General features: G+C 48.4%; 1 protein-coding gene across 6 annotated transcripts in view; it reads right to left on the reverse strand.

The window, feature by feature from the left end:
- Positions 1–202: 202 nt before the first annotated feature.
- Positions 203–21,395, reverse strand: part of CTDSPL (CTD small phosphatase like) — a 114,866-nt gene continuing 93,673 nt past the window's right edge. For 3 of the 6 annotated variants that reach the window (XM_045904044.3, XM_045904043.3, XM_064590197.1), the window contains 5 exons: positions 19,093–19,194; positions 15,510–15,566; positions 11,959–12,051; positions 7,942–8,127; positions 203–3,938 (listed from right to left, as the gene is read on the reverse strand). In XM_045904044.3, coding sequence (XP_045760000.1) covers positions 3,813–3,938; positions 7,942–8,127; positions 11,959–12,051; positions 15,510–15,566; positions 19,093–19,194 — 564 coding nt within the window. In that variant the 3' untranslated portion in view covers positions 203–3,812. The other 3 variants (XM_045904047.3, XM_045904045.3, XM_045904046.3) reach the window with 2 other exon arrangements.

Genomic DNA, 21,395 nt, shown 5'->3' on the forward strand with positions numbered 1-21,395 from the left:
GATGGTCCTCCAGCGTCCCCGGGGGTCAAGGTCGGTGGCTCCTGGGATGCCGCGGCCCTGCTCCCATCCACCCCAGCTGTGCAGAAGGGGGCCCCAGGAGCCCCGAGGCGCCGGCGTGAGGCCGTGCGGGTGGAGAGAACAGAGCGGAGAGCGAGCGGAAAGAGGCGCTGGCGCTGGAGAAGCAGTCCATCCACAAGAGGGCGCAGTTTCACGTGTTTATTTTTGGCAGGAAGGAAATCATTGCAAACCTCCCGGCGGACAATGCTCGCCCCTGGAAACGTGCACATTCCACATGTAGTATTTCCCAAGTAATGCTGGCTTGTTTGTCACATTCAAATGTCCAACAGAAATCCACGACTACCCAGGCACCAGAATCTCCACTACCGGGGGGTGAGGGGCGGGGAAGGGGTGTTAGTCTGCAGAGAAGCTCCCTGGAGAACCGACAGGAACAGACACCATCAATTTTACAGTGAGACAGGAACAGAGGCAGCCAGTAAGACTTTGCTCAGGTAACTGCAAGCACTTCAAGCCACCCCCACCCCCCCGGACCCTGGCTTGCCAACTGTCCATCACAGCACCTTTTAAAAGCAGAGGCACAAACATCACGAGTGTTTGACCATATAGGGCTGCTTGGTTCTAGATTTTATTAGAGAGCGGTCTTTAAAATATAGGGTTGTAAAGTGTTGCCAGGTTATAAATTTACAGATTTCTTTTTTTATACCAGAAGTTCAAATGCTGCAACCATGACAAGTCAGTGTCATCAGGGCCTCTTTGCGTCTCCAAAGTCACCTCATCAAAACTGCAGTGTCAAAGGAGCTTCCCCACCAACCATCGGGGGTGACAATCGGTGTTCCTCCTTAGGATACAGATAACATTGTTTACAAACAGCTAATGGGTGAAGCCACAGACCAACACATAGGATTCCAGAGCAATGGAAGACAGAGCAGTGACCACCTCAGATGGGCCCGGGCACCGCCACCCAAGGCCCGGCCAGAGATGTTGTCACATCATAGGAGCCCGAGTCCATGACCCAAGATCTCCTGTCCCAGATCTTAATATAAAAAATACTTTCCAGGAGACTATATTTTAACCTGGTACGCAAAGGACCAAGAAACTCAGGAGGCTGGGTTTCTCTTTTGGTTAAAGAGTGTGTGTGTGTGTGTGTTGGGGGGGATATTTTGGTAACATGGGAAGCATATGGCACAGAGAAATAGCTAATGGGGTTCATTAGGTTTTAAAGCCCACAATTTAATAAAAGGTAATAATTAAAAACAATACCCGTATTTACCTTAAAAAACATAAACCCCAAACATTCATCTCATTTCTTGGCCTTACGTTAGAATTCTATTGCTTCATTTACATGTAGATGATTAAAAATATATAGAGAGATATAGATATTCTGATTATGTACATAAAGCAGAATCAAGGGCTAAAATAAAAATTTTGGCATTTTGGAGTGTGGTCAACTAAGGTGCACAGGGTCCAGAAGGCTCGGGGGGGGGCCTGCTGGCCCTCCCCCCAACCCCCCCCCCAGAGACAGTCTGTGTCTGCGATGGCTGGAACCGGGCTCCATCCCCAACAGCCGTGCAGTGGTGCTCGCGGTTTCAGGAACTAGTAGGTGCAGTGTCTGGCTCAAGCTCGCCAGCGTCTTCACTCCATCTCTCAGAAGTGGGACACTGTTCCTAGGTTCGAGTCCCCTGAAATACTCTAGAATTTCAGTCCTCTCTGCCCTCTGTTCCAGAGAAGAGTGTGTGATGCCGGCAGACAAGAGGGCAGGAGGGCGGGTCGAAGGCTGTCCCAGGACTTATTTCTGTGTGGATTTCAACACAGGACAGACACCTGACTGCAACATTCAAGAACATTTAAGGCAGCGGGTCATTAATGACTAGTTTTCCAAATCAAGGTTTAGGGCACGTGCAGATCTGCCACATGACTGCCGTTCTCTGTGGTAACGCCTACCATGGGGCGATTTTTACCGCGACTGGCATGGGGATCACTGGGTTCTGCACACTCAGAATGCTGGGGCGCCTGGCTACCCCTGAACACTTCTCTTCTGAATGCACGGCAGTCCACAGCCCAAAGTGCTGTTGGGAGGACGTGATTATTTCGTGAACGAAAGCAAGAACAAAATTTCACTTCGACACCCATCTTCAGACTTGTTAGTGCCGGTCGCTCCCACCGGAACTCTGGCGGAGGCCCACCCCACAGAGGACTAAGGCAATGGTGCCGACACGGAAGGGTTCTCTTAGATTATTTTTTAAGAGCAATACTTTATAGACTGTCTTGTCAAGCAAGGAACATGGCACTGCTTCAAACAGCTCCCTGGGAAAGGCTGCAAAGGAAGCCCCAGCCCCGGGAGGGCACCCCGCCTCTCCTGGCTCAGGGGGGTGAGTTCCACATCTGGACAGGTTTCCCCAACCCCGGCTCAGAAAATAGACCATGCTTCAAAAGAGAAGCCCAGGAGCAGGCTTGGGCCACATCAACGCGGTGGCTGGTTGAGGCCGCGCGTTCTCAGGGGAGAACAGTCGGCTCATCACAGTAGCTGATGTTGGCGACATTCAGAACGAACACCACGCCTGTGTGGTGCGCTGGCCCCCGTGTCTTTGTTCCCTCCCAAACTCCCGCGGCCTGTGCCCGGGAAGGGATGCGGTTGGTGCAGTCTGCAGTGGGGGCTGGGGGGGGGGGGACACCTACGTTTCTGACCCTGTCCAAGTCTGCAGCTTAGCAGGGAGCAGATTCTGAGCATAGGCACAGTGGCAAAGAACAGTGTAACAGCCGCTGGTCAAATCCATTCGGTGGCAGCGCGGGAGCAGCAAAGAAAATTCCCAAACAGCTCCGTGTGTATCCAGCTTTCGGAAAGGAAAAATTTAAAAATCAAAACACAGATTTTTTTTTTTTTTAAATATCCGGGGGTTTTGACGTTTCTTGGAACTGCTCTACCCAGAACGACAGCCACAGAACGAAAAACGTACAGAAGTATGGCAGTGGTGTGAAAGCAGAGGTGATGGTGCCACTTTTCCAGGGGGAAGTGTGACCGCAGGACACGACTGTCACCACCCGAAGTGACAGTGATACTATAAAGGTATCTACTGTCTCCTAAAGTGTCGAGCCGCGCAACTGCAGATACATTCCAAACCGGGTCAGTACTGAGCGGAGACACTGCCACGGTCGCTGAGGCTCCTGGCGGGAGCCCGGCCCTGCGGCGTGTCACCAGGCATCAGAGCACTCACACCTGCTGGGGGACAGGCTTGTAGGACTCACCTCCATCCCTCGCCCCCGCCCCCAGGTTCTAGAAAATTGTCATATTCGTCTTTTTAGAGAATCTAAGACAATAAAAGACTAAAAGATGTCTGGAAATATGTTGTGTAGAAAAATTAACTCTCGGCTTAAAATAACATTCAAAAAGGCACTTCATCCTGTAGGAAAGAGATTCTGAGTTGGGTCAGCTGCTCTGAGCTGGGGTAGAAAGGGACAGGTTGTCTGCTTGGAGGAGAGGGCCAGGGGGACAGTTGAAAGGAAGTCTGATAGATTTCAAGCTTTTTTTTTTCCCCATTTTTTTTTTCTTTTTGGTATGTTTTAAGAAAAGCAAATCCAGTAAAATGCATGTCCCTTTATGAAATTTGTTAAAAGAGTTCATTTTAAAATAGTTGTTTCTGTTCTTAAAAAAGAAAACAGGTAGGTGTGGCCACGTGGACCTCGTGGCCTGGAGCACGGAGTGTCCTCACTTCCCGCTCCCAGGGAGCGGAGGCCAGGTGGGTCCCCGAGGCTGGAGGCTCCAGGACGCACGGGCGGGAGGCAGACGGAGGCCGGCGCTACCTACTGCAGAGTCTGTGCAGCATGCTGTACACGTCGTCCTCCCGGCTCAAGCCCTCAAAGAAGGGGATGAGGTCCAGCAGCTCTGTGTCCGTCATGTCATCGAACCAGGACTGCACGGGCACCTGGAAGACAGTGTGTGGAGGGGGCAGCAGAACCGCATCCAGCGCTGGGGGCAGCTCCTAGCCTGACTGGGCCCCCCGCACTTTAAATCTTTTCTTTGGTAAGGAGGACAGGTATCTAAAAACCATCATCATCGTCATCATCATCATCATCATCATCTTGTGTGCTCTCCCGTCCCAACTATGATCGATCCAAAGCTACCTGGTTTGGGAGGAAGGCAAAGTCAGTGTATTTGCTTTTTAAGTGAAGTCTAAATGCCAGTTTGCGTGCATTTGCCTGTTTTGATTTCCTGCCACAGAAAAGCCGGCCAGGGTGCAGAATATGGGAGAGCTGGCCTTGCTACCTGCAGTTTCAAAAACTCTTTCCATTTTTCCAACCAGCTCCTTATACCTCACCTGGAGCCAGAGGCTACCTGCCAGCCACTGACACCAGGGAGCCCACGAACAGGGCACAGGGAAGCTTCTACTTGGGGTTGCCGTGCCATGCTGCACGGCAAAGGGAAGCAGGGGATTTCCTCCATCCTTAGCAGTGATCACTTAAAAGCAGAAGTATAACATTTCAGCACAGTCTGAGCCATGGGCCTGGACAGGATTTACACTTTGTTTTAGAGGGTGGGGAGGGGTGGTAATGGGTGGTAGCCAGAGGTGCTAAAGAAGGGATGTAAAAAGAAATTTGCCGGGTGCCTGGGTGGCTCAGTTGGTTAAGCGTCTGCCTTCGGCTCAAGTCATGATTGAGCCCCGCATCAGGCTCCCTGCTCAGCGGGGAGTCTGCTTCTCCCTCTCCCTCTGTCTGCCTGCTCTGCCTACTTGGTGTTTTCTCTCTCTCTGACAAATAAATAAAATTAAAAAAAAAAAAAAAGAAGTTTGGGGAAAATCAAAGAAGTTCAAAAGTAGTATTTTGGGCCCTTTTACAAATCTAAAGACTGCTCAGAAACAAAACAATTCATTGTATAATTTAAAAATATAAACAAGGTAAGGATTAACAACAACAACAAAAAAATGACTACTCCTGGGCAAGGGCAGGAATGAGGGAGAGGGTAGACATGGACACAAGACTTCTCTAAATCAATCTCTGTTGGTGGTTTGGTGGTTTTGATGTTGGAATCATGGAAATGTTACCTAATTGCAATAAAATTAAACAATTAAGAAAAGAAAGCAATAAAAAGTGAACCTAAGTATATATAAAGTTGGTGATATAGCCACAGAGAATTATTTCAAGTGATTTTAAAACATAGTGTTCTGCCTGTACATTTCTCCAAAAAACCCTACATGCATTTAATTGTCTTAGTAGTAGTAATAATGTTAGTACTATTATTTGGAAACTATTGAACATGTACAATAGACTAAGTCAAATAGGTAATGATGTTAATATATTTAGGAAATGAGTTTCAGCACAAGAGGAGATACAAATACAAAAACAAAACCAAAGAAATGAAATAAAAACTGTTATAACATTGAATTGGAAAAATCAATATGAATTTATGATTTAATTTTATTCTAAAAATTACTTATATTTTAGCTCTGTCCAGTATAAAGGGCTAGAAGCAAAGGGTATCTCAGTAACAATGAGAACCCACCCAAACTGTGGTCTCTAAATACCATTTCCACTAATAGGAACCAGGCTCCATAGAAAAGTGGTTGATTCCAGGGCTGAGGCAAAAAATGGACAAGATGAGCATGGAACATCTTGTTGCACCAGAAAACAGGAAGCGTTCCAAGACTATTGTTATATGAAGGGATGTCCGCTGTCCAAAGGTGAACATTTGAGCATCCAAAAGAATAATAAATGGATTAAATTATAACAATAAAAAAATCCATGAGTTCATATTAATACCTAAAACAAATTCACTGGCTACTTTTGGAAGTTGCTAGAGCAGCACCTCATTTCTCTGAAGACTGAAGAATTAAGAAGAACCAAGGCTTTACCCTGACTTCCTGATTCAAACATTCAAATTGAATTTAGGGTAATCAAGTAGTCGATGAGGGCAAGTTTGATTAAAAAAAAAACCCAAAAAACAGAGTTCCAGCCAATAAGTGTGGAAAAAATGATAGAATTTAGAAATCACCATTTCATAATTCTTAATGAAATAGTTGATGCAGGCAATGATCATCAACAGCTGTTCACATTTTTAGGTGAAAGGATGATGGGGAATTTGAAAACAGATGAACAGGCTAACAACACCTGAATCCAAAGACCAATTTAAAATCTTTAAAGGGGCCCCTGGGTGGCTCAGTCGGTTAAGCATCCGACTCTCGATCTCAGCTCAGGTCTTGATCTTGGGGTTGTGGGTTCGAGCCTCACATTGGCCTCTACATTGGGCATGGAGCTTACTTAATAATAATAACAATAGTAATAAAAGTAAAATCTTTAAAAGTAGGACAGCCTGACATTATATGCCTCTTGATGTGATACCATAAGTATACAATATCACCAAGATGTATTCTTTTTTTTTTAATTTTTAAAAAATTTATTTCTTTGAGAGAGGGAGAGAGAGCCGAAGTGGGGTGAAGGGCAGAGGCGGACTCCCCGGTGAGCAGGGAGCCCGATATGGGACTTGATCCCGGGACTCCGGGATCATGACCCAAGCCGAAGGCAGATGCCCAACTGACTGAGCCACCCAGGCACCCAGCCTATGATGTATTCTTGAAAAAATTGAAAAATTTGAAAAGTAGTAATCTACCTACTTGTTTAAAGGAAATATGGCAGTTAGAAAAACATAGTAAAACACTACCATAAGGCTGCAACTAGACAGATCCAGAAGAGAGGAAATTTCTATAAGGCAAATAACCAGAGTTCTTCAACAAGTAAATAGGATGGAAGAAAAAGGGAGAAGGGAGGGAAAATTGTTAAGATTATATAAGAATTAGTAGATACATTATTAACCAAAGCAGTGCTTTGACCTTGTTTGATTCTGAGTCAATCCAAATGTAGGATAACATTTTGAGATGATGGGGAAAATATGAACACAGTCTGGATATTAGATAATATTAAGAAACTGTTAGTTGTCAAATGTGATAATGGAATTGTGATTGTATTAAGAAGTAATCCTTAGCTGTTAGAGACAAATGACAAAATGCATTATGTTGAATTTGATTAACTCACTAAAACGAACACGTTTAAATATAATAAATTTGGAATGTTTACTCAAGTAATCACTGCGCACTAACTAAATGAATCTAGCTTGATCTCAGTTTTTTGTTACAAGTGGAGCCACAGAGTTCTGGCTTCAAGGAAAGGATCCTGGGGAAGCTTTTGTTGTGTCTGAGAAGCCCAGGCTGGGGAGGAAGCCTCCTGTCCAGGGCGGGCTGCTTGAGCTGAGGGCCAGTGTGGTGGTACTGCTGAGGGCTTGGCCATCACCAGCAGGCCTGGCTGGCCCCTCTCCCCCTGGAAGCGTAGGCCGGGAAGCAGGAGAGCATCTCTCTCATGCTCAGAGAGTCATGCTGCACCAGTGAGCAGGCACTAAGGACCGCCAATGCTCCAGGGAGTTTAATGTAGGAAATGTTCCCACTGTATACTTTTAAGACATCATTACGAGGTGGAAAAGCCTGGCAGGCTTGTCTGAAGGCCTTGACTGAGGTGTTCTTATTCATTCTTGTTTAAGAACTTCTGCTGAAGAGGTCATCCAAGCCTTTTGAATCTACAGGAGTCATGAAGCCAGCTCTAGGAGGTTACTGACGGAACCCTTCTCAGTAACAGTATGAAAAATGCTAAGATCCGGGCTCCCTGAGCACTTCCCCAACGCAGACAGCGTTCTAAGTGCTTTTCATGCTCTGCCACACTCGATCCTCCAACCATCCTACGGGTCAGCATCCCTAGAGTCCCCATTTGATGGACGAGGTAAGTAAGGCTCGGTGAGGTTAAATAACTTGGTCAGTGCCAGGTACCTGCAAAGTGGCAGAGCTGGGATTTCACCCAGGGAAGGCCAAGAAAGCCAGCCCAGGTGCTTGAGGACACAAACGTAGAACTGGACGGGGCCCTGCCTTCTCTCCCCCTAGGGCCACTTACTGCATTCTCGGGATGGAAGATGTATGAGGCGGGAGAATTGTCCACAATGATCACTTTGCTCAGCTCCCGGCCCAGGCGACTCAGGTCTTTCACATAGTTCCCACGATGGAAGACGCAGGATTCTCTGAAGAGCCGGGCCCGGAACACGCCCCAGCGGTCCAGCAGGTCGGCCACAGGGTCTGCGTACTGAAAAGCAGGTCACAGTGAAGGCTAGGCACCTGAAAGAGCCCAGAAACCCTGGCCTACTGCAGCAAGATCCATATACTTTTCTTTTTTTTTTTTCTTTTTAAGATTTTATTTATTTATTTGAGAGAGAGAATGAGAGACAGAGCATGAGAGGGAGGAGGGTCAGAGGGAGAAGCAGACTCCCTGCCGAGCAGGAAGCCAGATGCGGGACTCGATCCCGGGACTCCAGGATCATGACCTGAGCCAAAGGCAGTCGCTTAACCAACTGAGCCACCCAGGCGCCCCCATATACTTTTCTAGAAAGGGATTTAAGTAATTGGATGTGTTTTAGGATCCTGGTTATTTTCCTTTCCATTTGTGTAAGATACCTGGATTCTTCCATTTCCTTCACCTCTCATATCCAATCCATCAGAAATTCTTGGCAGTTCCGTCTCTTAAGAGTATCTTGAATCCACCTGCCCTTCTCTGTATAACTGGCACTGCCTGCCCTGATCCCAACCTATGTAACCTCTGCCTGGGGTGGCGGCATGAGCCTCCCAAAGAGCCCCCTCCTCCCCCTGCATCTCCTTTGCAGCACTGGAAAACACGTCCCATCACACCACTCCCCTGCTTTCAACCCCGACTCTCGACCTGCGTCCCTGGACTGAGACCTACCCCGTACGGCTGCAGCTACGTGATTTCTGCCACCTCTCGGCTCTCGCTCGTCACCTGAGCCGCACTGGCTTTGACCATGGCCAGAGCCTTGGCACCAGTGTTCCCTCCGCATGGGATCGCTGCAGGAGCCTCTCCTTCCGTCCCTTCGCCTTTCAGGTCTTGGCTTCCCCGGCCACCCGTCTGGAGCAGCCGCCTGTCCCTCCCTTTCTGGCTACTATGGCCTCACAGTGGTCTCCTTCACAAGCTCCCTCACCACCCCCAGGGATTACTGGATTTGCTCTTCCCTGGTCAGGGTGCATCCAGGCCTTGTCTGTCATGCTCACCACGACATCCCTGGCACCTTGCACAGTGCCCACCTCATGGTGGGGGCTCAGGAAATACTAGTTTCATCACTGAATGAGTGAGCTGACTCTGAATCTGGCTCGTGTGGTATGAGGCCACACTGCCCCCTGTGGGTGCTCTGGGTAGCTGGGCCAGGCCAGCCCCTGACAGTCACAGGCCGGTATCAGACACCCACTTCCCTTTCCTTGGAGTCCAGGAGTTTTATGAGAAGGAGTGTGAGCCCAGCTCACAGTTGGAGCTCACTCTGCTTGGCCCTCTCTCATGACCTGGGGAATTTTCCCAAAGCAGGCTGAACTGGATGAAGAAATAAAGGAGTTATCTCTGAGGGAAAATCTTCATAAATGAAGATGTCTAAAAGACTGGGCCGCCCTGAGTGGCTGGGGCTGGAGGCAAAAGAGTGGCATTTCCAAGGCCGATGTGAGGCCATGTCTCGGCACCAAGACCAGCACAGCCAGGTGTCACCAGGGCCCGGCAGATTGCCGGGGAGGCAGGAAGCCCCCGAGGCTGGGGTGTTGGGAAGGCCAGCAGTGGAATGCACAGCAGCCCGAGAGCCGAGAAATGCCAGCACGCTGCAGGATGCAGGGCCACAGGGCTACAGGCAGCAGCTCCGACCGTGGGAATGTCCTCCTTTCCCTGGAGACACCCCAAAGGGGCAGAGTCCAGGAGCAGGCTGTGTTTCCTGCCGACCAGGTGGGCACTGCAGTTGTCAGCTGGTAAGGGCAGCCAAGTGCCCTAGGGGTACTAGGGGGCTGACTCTTGGTGACACAGTGGTTAATTTCCCCAGAATTGTTAACACTGGTGGTGGCATACATCCTTCAAGGGAATGGCTGAGTCTGGGGGCTCCAGGCCTTGGAGATGAATGTGGGGAATGTAAGCTTCATGAGGGCAGGGGCTTTGTCTCCAGGGCCCAAGACAGAGCCTGACACACAGTAGGCACTAAATAAATATTTGCTGGGTGAATCCATCAATAAAGGAAACCAAGAAGAGGAAACAGACATGGAAGGGCTCTGACAGTCAGCGGAGGGTTCCTGGGGGCTCCTGGGCGGTGGGCCAGCATGGCAGTGCTGGCTGGGAGCTGAGCCCAGAGCCAAAAACTGGGGAGTGCCCACCTGTCCACAGGGAGGAAAGGGCTGGAAGGCTGCACCTGGGAGCTGATGCAGCTGAGCCAGGCTGGAGCAGCACTGAGAGAAGGGCTGCAGAGACAGATGGAGGCGCAGGTGGGAGCAGTCCAGGAAGGGAGACTACACAAGGATGCTTAAGTGAGCGCTGGGGACAATGCCAAGCAGGAGTGTTTCGGTTCTGCCAACCTTCCCCCGACGCAGCAGCCCCCAACCCCCCCAACTCTCCATCCCCGCTGAGCGGGTGCAGTCGTCCTGTTTGCTACTTCTTTAGCTGTCCCTTCAGGCTCCTCGGCACCTCAGAGCACTGCCAGGAGAACCAAATCCGCTGCGGCACCATTGCTCTTGGTCCCATTCATGGGAAGGCGCGCCCACGGGGAAGACAGTCTTCCCTGAGGCCACGTTCTTTTTAGTATGCAAAGGTAAGGCCTAGGTTTTGGCTTCACTCTCTACCAGCTCATGCTTCAAGGCCTGGCAATGAGCCTGGAAGAATGTTGTGCAGGTGGGGTTCTCTCTCATCTCAGCCATGACCAAGAGATGGCCCAAACCAGGAATGCCCAGTCTGGCAAAGCGGGATGTCTGGGAACCTGAAGTCAGAGTCCTCAGCACGCAGAGGAGAAGAAGGGAGCTGTCCAGAGCTAGGAATTGTTGGGGGCAGTGGGGAACTGCATGTGAGATGGGCAGATGGCTAACCTGGGCCCCCCCAAAGCTCACCTCTGGGGACACTTCAGAGTCCCGGAGCCGCCCACGGAGACACTGGTGGTGCCACCCACAAATGGATGGTGTTGGCCCCATCAGAGTCAGGATGTGAGAGACGGTCATGGCAAGGATCTCCTCTGAGGAGTGGGGGCCTACCCTCTTGTCCCCCTAGGCTCAGCACACCCGTGAAAGGGCAGACATAACCATATGGGGGGGTCCTTTAACTGTAGGAGAAGGCAAAGAAACCACTCTACGTGGTTAGAGCCAGCATAGATGCTGGGTCAAAGATTCATGCCAAGCTACAAGGCCAAACCATGTGAATTATTTTGTCATCATCAAAAATTATGATAACTAAACAAGGAACATCAGGAGCACTTACCATGTGACAGAGCCTGTGGGGCATGTGGAGCACAGCAGGTGCTCCATGAGTACATGCTGCGTATGAGTCAGGCGCTATGCTATGCCCTTTACGTGCATTATTTCATTTGATCCACCCCAAGAGGTGTAGAGGGAATTATCCCTAATTTCTAGAAGACACGGAGTGGAGAGAAGCGAAGTCACTTGCCCGATCTCAGGGCTCACTGGGTCAGTCAGAACCCTCCTCCGGCCTGTGCATGCGGGTCAATCTTGGACATTCATCCTTCCCTAAACCTGTGTAAGCTAATGAAGGACACAAAGGCTGGAGCCTCTCGCGGTGGGCTGCCAGTCAGCAGAGGAGATGCAGATGCCCCTTCTCAGTTACACTGGACACATTTGAGATATCCTGGTCTGTGGACATCCAGCTTGAGGCGGCTGCATGCAGCAACTTCATGGAGCATTTGTTCCGAGGGCTCCCTGTCACCATGGTAACCCGGAAGCCTCTCAGGCTGGTACTGCGCACATGGCCTGCATCCATCCCATCTGGGGTGGGAACCTGTCACCACAGCAACCGCTTCCCCCACCTTCAGAGAGGGCTGTCTGGGAAGACAGGGGGTCGGGGTGGAGTGGCTGGGGACGCCCAGCTAGGAGCAGGACGTACCTTGGCCAGGCTGGCAGTAAAGAGCACACACTCAAAGAGCTGCCCCATCCTCTGGAGGAACTCATCCACGTGGGGCCGCTTCAGCACATACACCTGCAACGGTAGCAAACAGCAAGCCGGTCAGTCGTGGCAGCTGCTGGGGGTGGCCGAGGGCCAACACCCAGGGAGGAAGAATTCCTGAAAAGGTAACTGCTTCCTGTCCCCAGCTCTATTTGTGGCATGGAGACCCCACCTGTGTGAGGGCTATGTAAGCAGAGGTGGCACTTCAGGCCAGACACACTCCCCAGACTGGGCTCCGGGTGTGAGTCTGGTGCAGACCCTCCTCCCAAGGGAGAGAGGGAAGCTGATCATGGTGCTGCGGGTCTTAGGGATTTTCAGAATCAGTGAGTGGCAGGGTTGTGCCATGTTTGTGTGAAATGACTCATTCTCTCACATGTGTTTCTTGGCACGTGTTCTGGGTCAGGGCCTATGTGGACAAAGGCCAGGGTCTGGGGGCTGTCCTATGGGAGGTCCAGGCCTGGCCCATTGCCCAGCAGCTCTGGGATTGCTCCAGCTGCCACCTTCTACCCTTGACTGGAGCACCTCCCTTGCTCAGAAGGCCTGGGGTGGGAGGGCAGGCCCAGCAAAGCTGCAAGAAGTGCCTTCCGTGTCAGCTTGGGAAGCTGTCCACTTGACACCGTAACAAAGGTTACTCTGCTTGCGCTTGGTACAGATGTCAGGGTACATGAAGCCAGCCTACTCCCAGGCCCCCAGTCAGCCATGGGGGGCTGCAAGCAGAGGGGGGCAAAGAGGAGGCTTTCCTAGAGTGGCTGCTGGGCTCTGTGCCCCTGACTAGGGAACCTGACCAAATCTGAGGAGACTAGGGAGACGGGAGACAAGGCAAAGCTGGTGACAGAAGATAGGGAAGGTGGGAGGAGGGAAGAACTAATTAAAACTTGAATAAATTCCATTTGAAATTAGCCACTTCCCTAAAATAAATCAAACTTATTAAAATTCAATTCAGCTCATATTCACTGAGCCCCAGCTCTGTGCTCAACCTGAAGAAGTTACAAAAACGAACAAAATGCAGGCCTTGCCCTTGAAGAGCTCACAGTCTAGAGCAGATATAAATAAAAGCAAATCAAGATAAGCATGCATAATGGAAGTTGTAGTACAGGGATATATTAAGGACAGTTAACTCCCCTCTCAGGGGGAAGGAATCACAGAAGGTAACATTCGGCCTGGGCCTTGAAGGATGAACAGGAGTTCACCAGGCTGATAAGGATGAGAAGTAAGCTTCCAGGCAGAGGAAACGGTATGAGCATGAGACCTGGCCTGAAAATACCCGGGTGTCAGAGCATGGCCGAGCCCTTCATGACCAGCCCTTTGGAGGAGATGGGGGATAGGAGAAGAAGTGGCTGAAGGGGAAGTGTGAAAGGCAGGTTGGGGGGGGTACACGTGGGGCCGTGAATGGCAGATGTTGCCAGCGGTCTATCCCGCGGAGTCACAGAGGGGAGGCGGGGCTGTGTACCGCACAGAGAATGCATTCTGTGTATTGCAGAGCAATTCTGCACAGAGCCAGGACTTGGTGGGAACTTGGGGCCAACTGAACGAGTGGGGTAAGCACGGTCTGTGGCCGAGGGTGTAGTGAGGGGCCAGAGGAGCAGGATGGCCTGGGGTGGGTGCCAACAGGGCTGTGAGGAGCTGGGAGGATGGGGTGGGGGTGCGGGCAGGGCTTGTGGCTGCAGTAGCTCCAGGCCCCCACTTTGCCCATGAGACTCCTTGATGCCAGGGAATGGGTATGGCCTGTGGTCCGCAGTCTCCTTGGGAATACTGCTTGGAAAGCAAGCTTTCCTACACGCAAAGGGCAGGAGACTGATTTGGGAACTCTGGTTGTTGGTGCCTCTGGCAGGGAGGAAGGTCCTGGGCCCGGATGCCGGCGTCCAGGCCCGCGTCCGCGTGCAAGTAACCAAGAATAGGCCCATTGGGACCTGCACAGCCTATCCTGGATTACTTGAACGAGGCCACGGCCTTCGCCAGGGCCTTGGTCCTCCTCTTGGCGCCTGTGGCTTCATTCCCTCAGGAGAGAGAGTTTCTGACCCCAACCCTGGGGCCCTGGAGTATCTACCACCATAAAAATCACAGCACAGTCTGGAGGGAGGCTGGGGGAGCTAGGGTGGCTCCTTCGAGAATGGGCTGGCCATAGCAGGTCAGGCCCCGAGGGTCATGCTCATAGTCTCGAGGTAAGAAGAATTAATTTCTCTCCTAATTCTTGCCATGCCAGTAGGCAGCCTCTCCTTTATCTCATTACTTTGTAGCAGAAGCCAAGGTAATAAACGAAGCCCTAACTGCTTCTCAGATGCCGAGTTAATTCAGCTGATGCTTTTGCAAATGTTAAATGCCCAAGTGCCTGCCTTTTGGCTCCCTGATGGCTTTTAAAAACGTGAAGTGTGGAGACACTAGGGATAAGCTGCCTTTCTCAGGGCTAGCTTCCTGGCAGGACCTATTGGCAGGGGAGGGAAGGGACTAGAGCATCAGGAAAAGAGCCATGGGCCAGGAGGCAAAAGACTGGAAGTCTCATTTTAATTCTTCTCATTGTATGACCTTGAACCAACCCTTTCTCTGGCTGAGCCTCTGTTTCCCCACCTGGACAACGAGGTGGCTGGGCCAGCTGATTTCCAAGGCATCACCAACTCTGACACCCTGTACTCAAGGGCCAAAGAGATGACTGGCATCATTAAGGAAAGACTTCCTTCTAAAATGGTTCAAGCACCAAGAGATATTTTCCTTCCTGGGATATAAACATATCAGGCCAGAGACTGTCCCTTTAAGACCCTGGGGTTGACAAGGAAGATGGTCAGACCATGCCTGTGGAAAGCCTGACAAAATCTCCCCCACTCCTCAACCTCCGAGGTACAATGTTCCAATATGTTCATAAATGAAGCTATTCCTAGAGAAGCGTCATGCACATAAGGAGAAAAAATATCAGAACAGAGATGCATGCCAATTAACTAGGACATCTTTATTCAAATTTGCCTCCTGATCCGAAACACACCCTTCCCTCTTTATCCTTTGGGTTGGGATTTTGCTAAAGATTCACTGGAGAACACCGTGTAGGAGTGACAAGATCAGCCCGGAGTGGCTGGCATTGGAAACGGACACCCCTTCCCAAGATTCCCCCATAAGTGGGTGACTTGCGGCATTTTCCTGTTGCAGGCTAGGAGAGTAGCCGAAAGCCCTTACATGAGGAAGTTAATTAGACAATTAAGCTAGGCCAGTGGGGGATATGGAAACTTCTAAAAGTCTGAATCAAATCAAAGAACTATTTGAACTTGCAACGACATCCAATATCTACAAACAGATTTTAGTTTCCCTTATAAACTCAGTATAAAAGAAATTCATGTCAGTGAAAAAAAAAAAGCAGAAAACCATTGTATTTATTTTACAAAACCTTCTCCCTTTTGATTTAGTCATAAAATTATTGATGAAATGGGAATTTAGAAGTAAGTTCAAAGGAAATGTAATTACCAAAAAATGTTACTTGCAACTCAGATTTAGCTTTGATTTCTTACCTGATGTATAGTTCCATCGATTTCAACCGGAACAATAAAATCAGCATTACTAATAGGCTAGAGAGAAAAGAAATGATAATTACTACATCTGAAAGAACAAAATAAAATTGGAAACTTTGGTAAGAATAAGACTTGCCTGGACCAATGTTTTTATTATTGGAAAAAACAGTTCAAGTAAAGGATGTTCAAGAATGCTTTGGTTCCTTAAAATAAGCACAAGGAAGAAAGCACATTTTTTTCTGTTCTGAGTATCATTATGTTTTCAGCATCTTGGTCCAACCTCTCTATCATCTTCCTGGCCTAAACGACAAAGGGTAGGGCGGCCTAGCCAGGGATTGTGGCTTCTCAGAAACCCCAGCTCTTGCCTAGAGCCCTGCCAGGATGATGCAGAAACACTGCTGGCCACCAGGGGGAGGAGGTGAGAGTCTGATGGTCCTAGAGGACCCTGCTACTTGGGGGAGAATGATTTGTATTGGACCCACAGATGCAGGCTGCCCTGTGATGGGCTGCTCCTGCCCATCCCAACTGGGCAGGAGATGCTGAGCACATGGACACAAAGCAGGGCCACAGACACGTGGGGTGAAGTCAGAGGCCACAAGCCATGACCTTGGGCAGGCTCCTTCCCTCTGTACCTTGGTTTCTCCTCTCTTCCACAGCTACAGTAATGGGTCTGATGAGTGCCCATGGCTCCACTGGTCCTGAGCATCAGTGATTTCAGCCTTGCCCGGCACCGGCTCCTGCCCTGAGCCATGGGGGAGAGGCAGCCCACCCTAGACTGCTCTGCTCTAACACAATGCCCAGCACACCCACAAACTTCGGCATATTTAAAAGAACTCTTCGACAATATTAATGACACTTAAAATCCAAATATGACTCTTTGGCAGTTCTTGTGTAAGTCAATGCTGGGCTTACATATAGTTCTAAATGGAATTCCATAAATTAGGTGGAAACTACTCAAATGAACAGGCCCAAGAGAATCAGAAGAATGCAAACCCCTGGGACAAGTAGGAGAGAGAGAGAGAGGGAGGAGAGCACATGTGGTGGCCACTGGGCAGGGGTGCAGAGAGGGGTGTGCGGTACGGAGTGTCTGGTCAGAATCTGGACTGGGATCTGCCTTTAAGCCCATCGCTGTACACACACACACACATACACTTATCTTTGATAAGTAAACTGAAAATACATAGAAAACTCTAGATCGCAGAACCATTCCTAAGCACTTAGTAGAGCACCTGAGGCTTAAGATTACAATTTATTCACTCCTGTGGTTGGAAGGCCAAGGATGAGTTCGGTATTTTATAATTCTACAACTAAAATACAAAATCGGGATGCCTGGGTGGCTTGGTCGGTTGGACGTCTGTCTTCGGCTCAGGTCATGATCCCAGGGTCCTGGGATCGAGTCCCACGTCGGGCTCCTTGCTCGGCGGGGAGCCTGCTTCTCCCTCTACCTGCTCTGCCTGCCACTCCCCCTGCTTGTGCTCTCTCTCTCTGACAAGCGAATAAATGAAATCTCTAAAAAAATTTATAAAATACAAAATCATGCTAAAAACACAAGATTGAAGGACGAAACTCTGACAAGGCATTAGCAGATTGTGCAATCATATTCCAAAGAGTACATTAAAAGAGAAAGACCATTCGCCAGTTCAGAGCAAGCCTGAGCCTCAGTCTCTTCTCACGTGCTGGGTGTAAAGGAGGCCATGCCAAGCCACGGTTCTCAACCTGGGTCTAAGAGTCTGTGTGTCGTACTGCTGTACATTTTCAAGGAGAGGCCTCCGAAATGCTCAGAACACTAAAAACCATACAATAAAGGTGGTTGTCAGAGGGGAGGTGGGGAGGATGGGTGAAACAGATAAACGGATTAAGAGTACATGTATTTTGATGAGCACGGAGAAATAAGAACTGTTGAACCATTGTATTGGGTACCTGAAACTAATATAACTCTGTATGTGAAGTATACTTAAATAAAAAAAACCCACACCATAAAGAATATTCTGCTTGCAAATATAGGCAGGCCAGGGAAGGAAGAGATGGAAGAGATGCTGTTCACATCAGCTCGTGGTATAACGCCCTCCAAGCAGGCCCCGCCTTTGGAGGCAGGAACCCTCCGTAACCTCGGGCAGTCTGGCCAGTGTTGGGAGGAAGCCATGTAGGCTGAAATGGCAAATGACCCCTGCTCCAAAGGGCTTTCCTCCTGAGGGATTTGAAAAGTCCGGAGCAACTTGCCCACAGGGGAGAAAAGGCTTCCAATGCTGTTCAGAGCTGAGCTGGGACACAAGGTCATGGCAGTCACAGGACCAATCCTGGAAAGGCCCTCAAGGTGCTGGGAAGGAGGTGACACCTCCAGGCCCCAGTGGCCAGATGGGCCATTTCCCACTGCTAGAGGAGGTCTGGCACCTCCTCCCTTCTCCCAAAGGACTCGCAGACAGCTGTCTGGCCTTGTCCTGTTAAGGAAGGCTTCTGTTGAGGGAGAAACAGGCACAAGGAGGATGTTCTGGACAGAAAGGTCTCCGGGTCAGTTTGATGGCTCTTTCACTTCCCAATACAATGGTCAAGGAATGACTATGGTTCACATGAGACACATGCCCCATCATGGACGGTGCCTCTCACATCTCTCAGCAAAGGAAGGGGATTTGAGGGCTGGTGGTAAAAGGAGGAACAGGGTCTAACTGGCCAGTGACAGCGGAGCAGTTTCATCTCCCGAAATACCCCAAGGGAAAATAGGACCAGGACCCTTCTTCTTTCCCCCAGCTCCCTATTTCCAAACCTTTTCATCATTTGCCTCTTTTAAACAACTCGTTTCATTTCAAAAAATGGAAAGATGGTTCACAAAGTCACTTCTTAATAGTGTAACCACAGCCATTCCCACATGGACACCCTCTGGGAATGTGTAATTTTTGCTGTCCTTCTGGCAGGGAGTGGAGTGAGGAAGGAGACAGAAAGAAGCTGGGGCGTGATGCTCCCTGTGACATCACTGCAGCCCCGCCCCCTTCAGGAGGGAAGTCATGCAGGTGGATGGATACTCATTCAGCTATGAAGCTCGTAAAAATAAAACAAACCCAGCAACCTCTTCTCATGAAAAAGCTCAAAATAAATGGCTGAATCTGCCCAGATGCTGTCACTCTGGAAGTCTTCTTCAGAGCTGGACATCTTTCAGAAATTGGTCTGGGAAAACTTCCAAGATAGCAGGTTGCTTGACAGTTTAACGGTGCCTGTCCTGCCCCTTCCAATAAAACATACAGCACTCTGACTAGCTTGACAAGTACACAGTAGTGTCCTGGGGCATGGTGCCTTTTGCCACATGAAAAGTATTTCTGCAGGGGTTGGAGGGCTGGAAAACTCAGATCTCCTAAGAATGAGGTCTCAGTGACACTGGCAGCCCAGCATTTTCCCCCAAACTAACTATGTACTATTCAACTACTTGAGTTAATGTTTACCAGAGTTAATAAGCAACTGTTCTTGGGATTTCTTCATGCACAGTGAAGTCATACACAAACAACCACAAAATGTCATCCTTCTTTATTTTTACTTTCCAATACAACTGTGACCAAATCACAAAGATCATGGATTGCTTTCTTTGTTGATTTACCTTAAATGAACTGTGCACCAATGTTTCATCTAAATCAATGACCACACATTTCTTTCCATAGTCAAGCACCGTCACCTCTGGAAGGAGGTATTTAGCTGGTGGCTAAAATGAAAAAAACAAAAACAAAAAACAAAAACAAAAACAAACCAGTATTATTACCTTTATGTAAAAGACAAACCAGTGCCCTTATTATCGTATCATATTATGTCAATGAGGTTGAAATGAGATCAAACGTTTAAATGCCTGATTAAGCACATCATGGAATTTTATTAAAAACAACAGGACTAGGTAGTTAACAAATACTGTGCCATTGTCTGAATGGCTATTTGAGGGCCTAGGCTTTGGAACCAGGCAAGCCAGGCTCTGAATATCAGCTCTGTCTCTTTTGGCTGTAAGCTGGGATAATAATACCTACCATGAAGGTTGTTATCAGCTGTAACTGTGGTAAAGCGCCCAGCATTCTGCCTGGCACATATATGGTGGCTACTGTTATTGTTAAAATGGGCTACGCAAAAATAAATGTTTGATTATATTAGCTACTTTCATACTTCCAGGCCCATTTCCTGGGGTCCTATTTTGTCTGAAATTCACTGTGGTACAGAAGTATAGTTTAGAGCTATACTGGAACCCACGGTGTTTGCTTTTGTTTGTTTTAATGACTAAAATTTTCAGAAACTTGAAGAGTACCTACAGACCCACCGGCAAAATGCAATCCAAAGTGAGTTCCAATAATAGGAAACAGAAATAAAAGTGGTCGAGGTAAAGTGGTGTCTGGTGTCTGCCCTGCCCCACTGCAGTACTAATATCAAGCAAGCGTGGCGTTGTTACCCCTTGGATTCTCAGTATCTGGAAGTTATACTTTAATCCACATGCTGTGTACTAATCAGAAAACCTATTTATGTCTTTGTAGTAGCTGAATCTAATCTTGTGATAAAGAGGTTGTAAAGAGCTAATAAACGGCTAGGTAACTTCAGCCAACCTCATTCTTGATTCAGAGTTTTATTTCTCTGGGCCTTGCCTCATTCTAGAGATGATTTGAAGTATTTCAGTTTACTTTGTGGTGTATTCAGTATCCAATGTTAACTAGCTAATTTTCTACCCTGGAAGGTCAAGCTCTCTCTGTTCAATATTTAATGCAAAACAAAACACACAAAAAATGTGTCCCTAGCCACTGAAGAACAGACAATTTAGCTTGTTAAAACAAACAAACCCCAAAAACAAAAAACAAGAAAAAGAAAAAAGAAATCAAGAGGTATTCCCTTTTAAATGGATATTTCCTTTTTCTGGTGGTTGGGGGGAGGTTAAAGTGAACAGGAGTCAAGGGTCCAGAGTTAATTCTGGACTTTGCTGATTCAACAGTGAATGTAACACAGGAAGTCGACAGGGTAGGTAAATTTGCAAGTGTGATGATCATCTTGTCTGGGCTGACGAGGTGAGGCTGCGTGTGGTGATTCTAATTTCACAGGGGCTCTCTCCAGTGAGTGTGGGTGTTTCCTCCTGTCCGGCATCGTCCAGAAGAAAAAGGCTTCATGGCCTCCAACTCCCTTGGCTCTAGTTAAAGTTCACCAAGCAGTATATTCTCACCCAGCAATTGCAAGTGGCCTGGGAGGAGATGTGCCTTAGACATGGGGCATGGGATTTGGGGCCCTAGAAAGGACTCTGTCCTTCATTATAAATCAACAAGCAAGCAGGTGGCTGGAAAAATTAAACTTGCAAGAAGTCCTGTAAAAGTGTTTTAAAAAGGCAGGGTATGATGAGCTCTGTGAGCAAACATGATAAAGAGGATTTGAGTTATTTTCTGTTGTTTGCGCCATAGCAGAAAGCATGCCTGTGACTAGAATAAAATTTGTTTTAATTTTTTATTACACAATATGTAACAAAAACACACTCTTATTGTAAAGAATATAGACATGTAGCAGACAACTATTCCCTCTTCCCTGTGCCCCATTCCTCTCCCCAGATACCCCCCTTTTTAGTTCAGTGTGTATCTGTCCACTCCTTTCTCAATGCATTTATATATTAAACAACATTTTCACTTTATGTAATTGCTAGCCTGGAAAATAAGGCTCTAGAAGTTCTATCCCTAGCAGATCTGAAAACATCAAAGATCTGCCAAAAGTGGCTCAGTTATTTTCCAAACCTGAGAATAAAAATTACTTTCTTAGCATATTTAACCCACACTTTGCAAGCATTCTCTGAGCTGAAGTATGGAAGAGGCCTCACAATACGACTGGAAGAGAGAAAAGAGGGAGAAGGGGGAGGCTCCTCTTAAGCAAGCTACTGATCTAGTATTTGTGCTGCAG

Source organism: Mirounga angustirostris, unplaced genomic scaffold, assembly GCF_029215605.1.
Source record: "Mirounga angustirostris isolate CCGP_5_RB_7025 unplaced genomic scaffold, mMirAng1.0.hap1 SCAF_1, whole genome shotgun sequence".
Lineage (NCBI taxonomy): Eukaryota > Metazoa > Chordata > Mammalia > Carnivora > Phocidae > Mirounga > Mirounga angustirostris.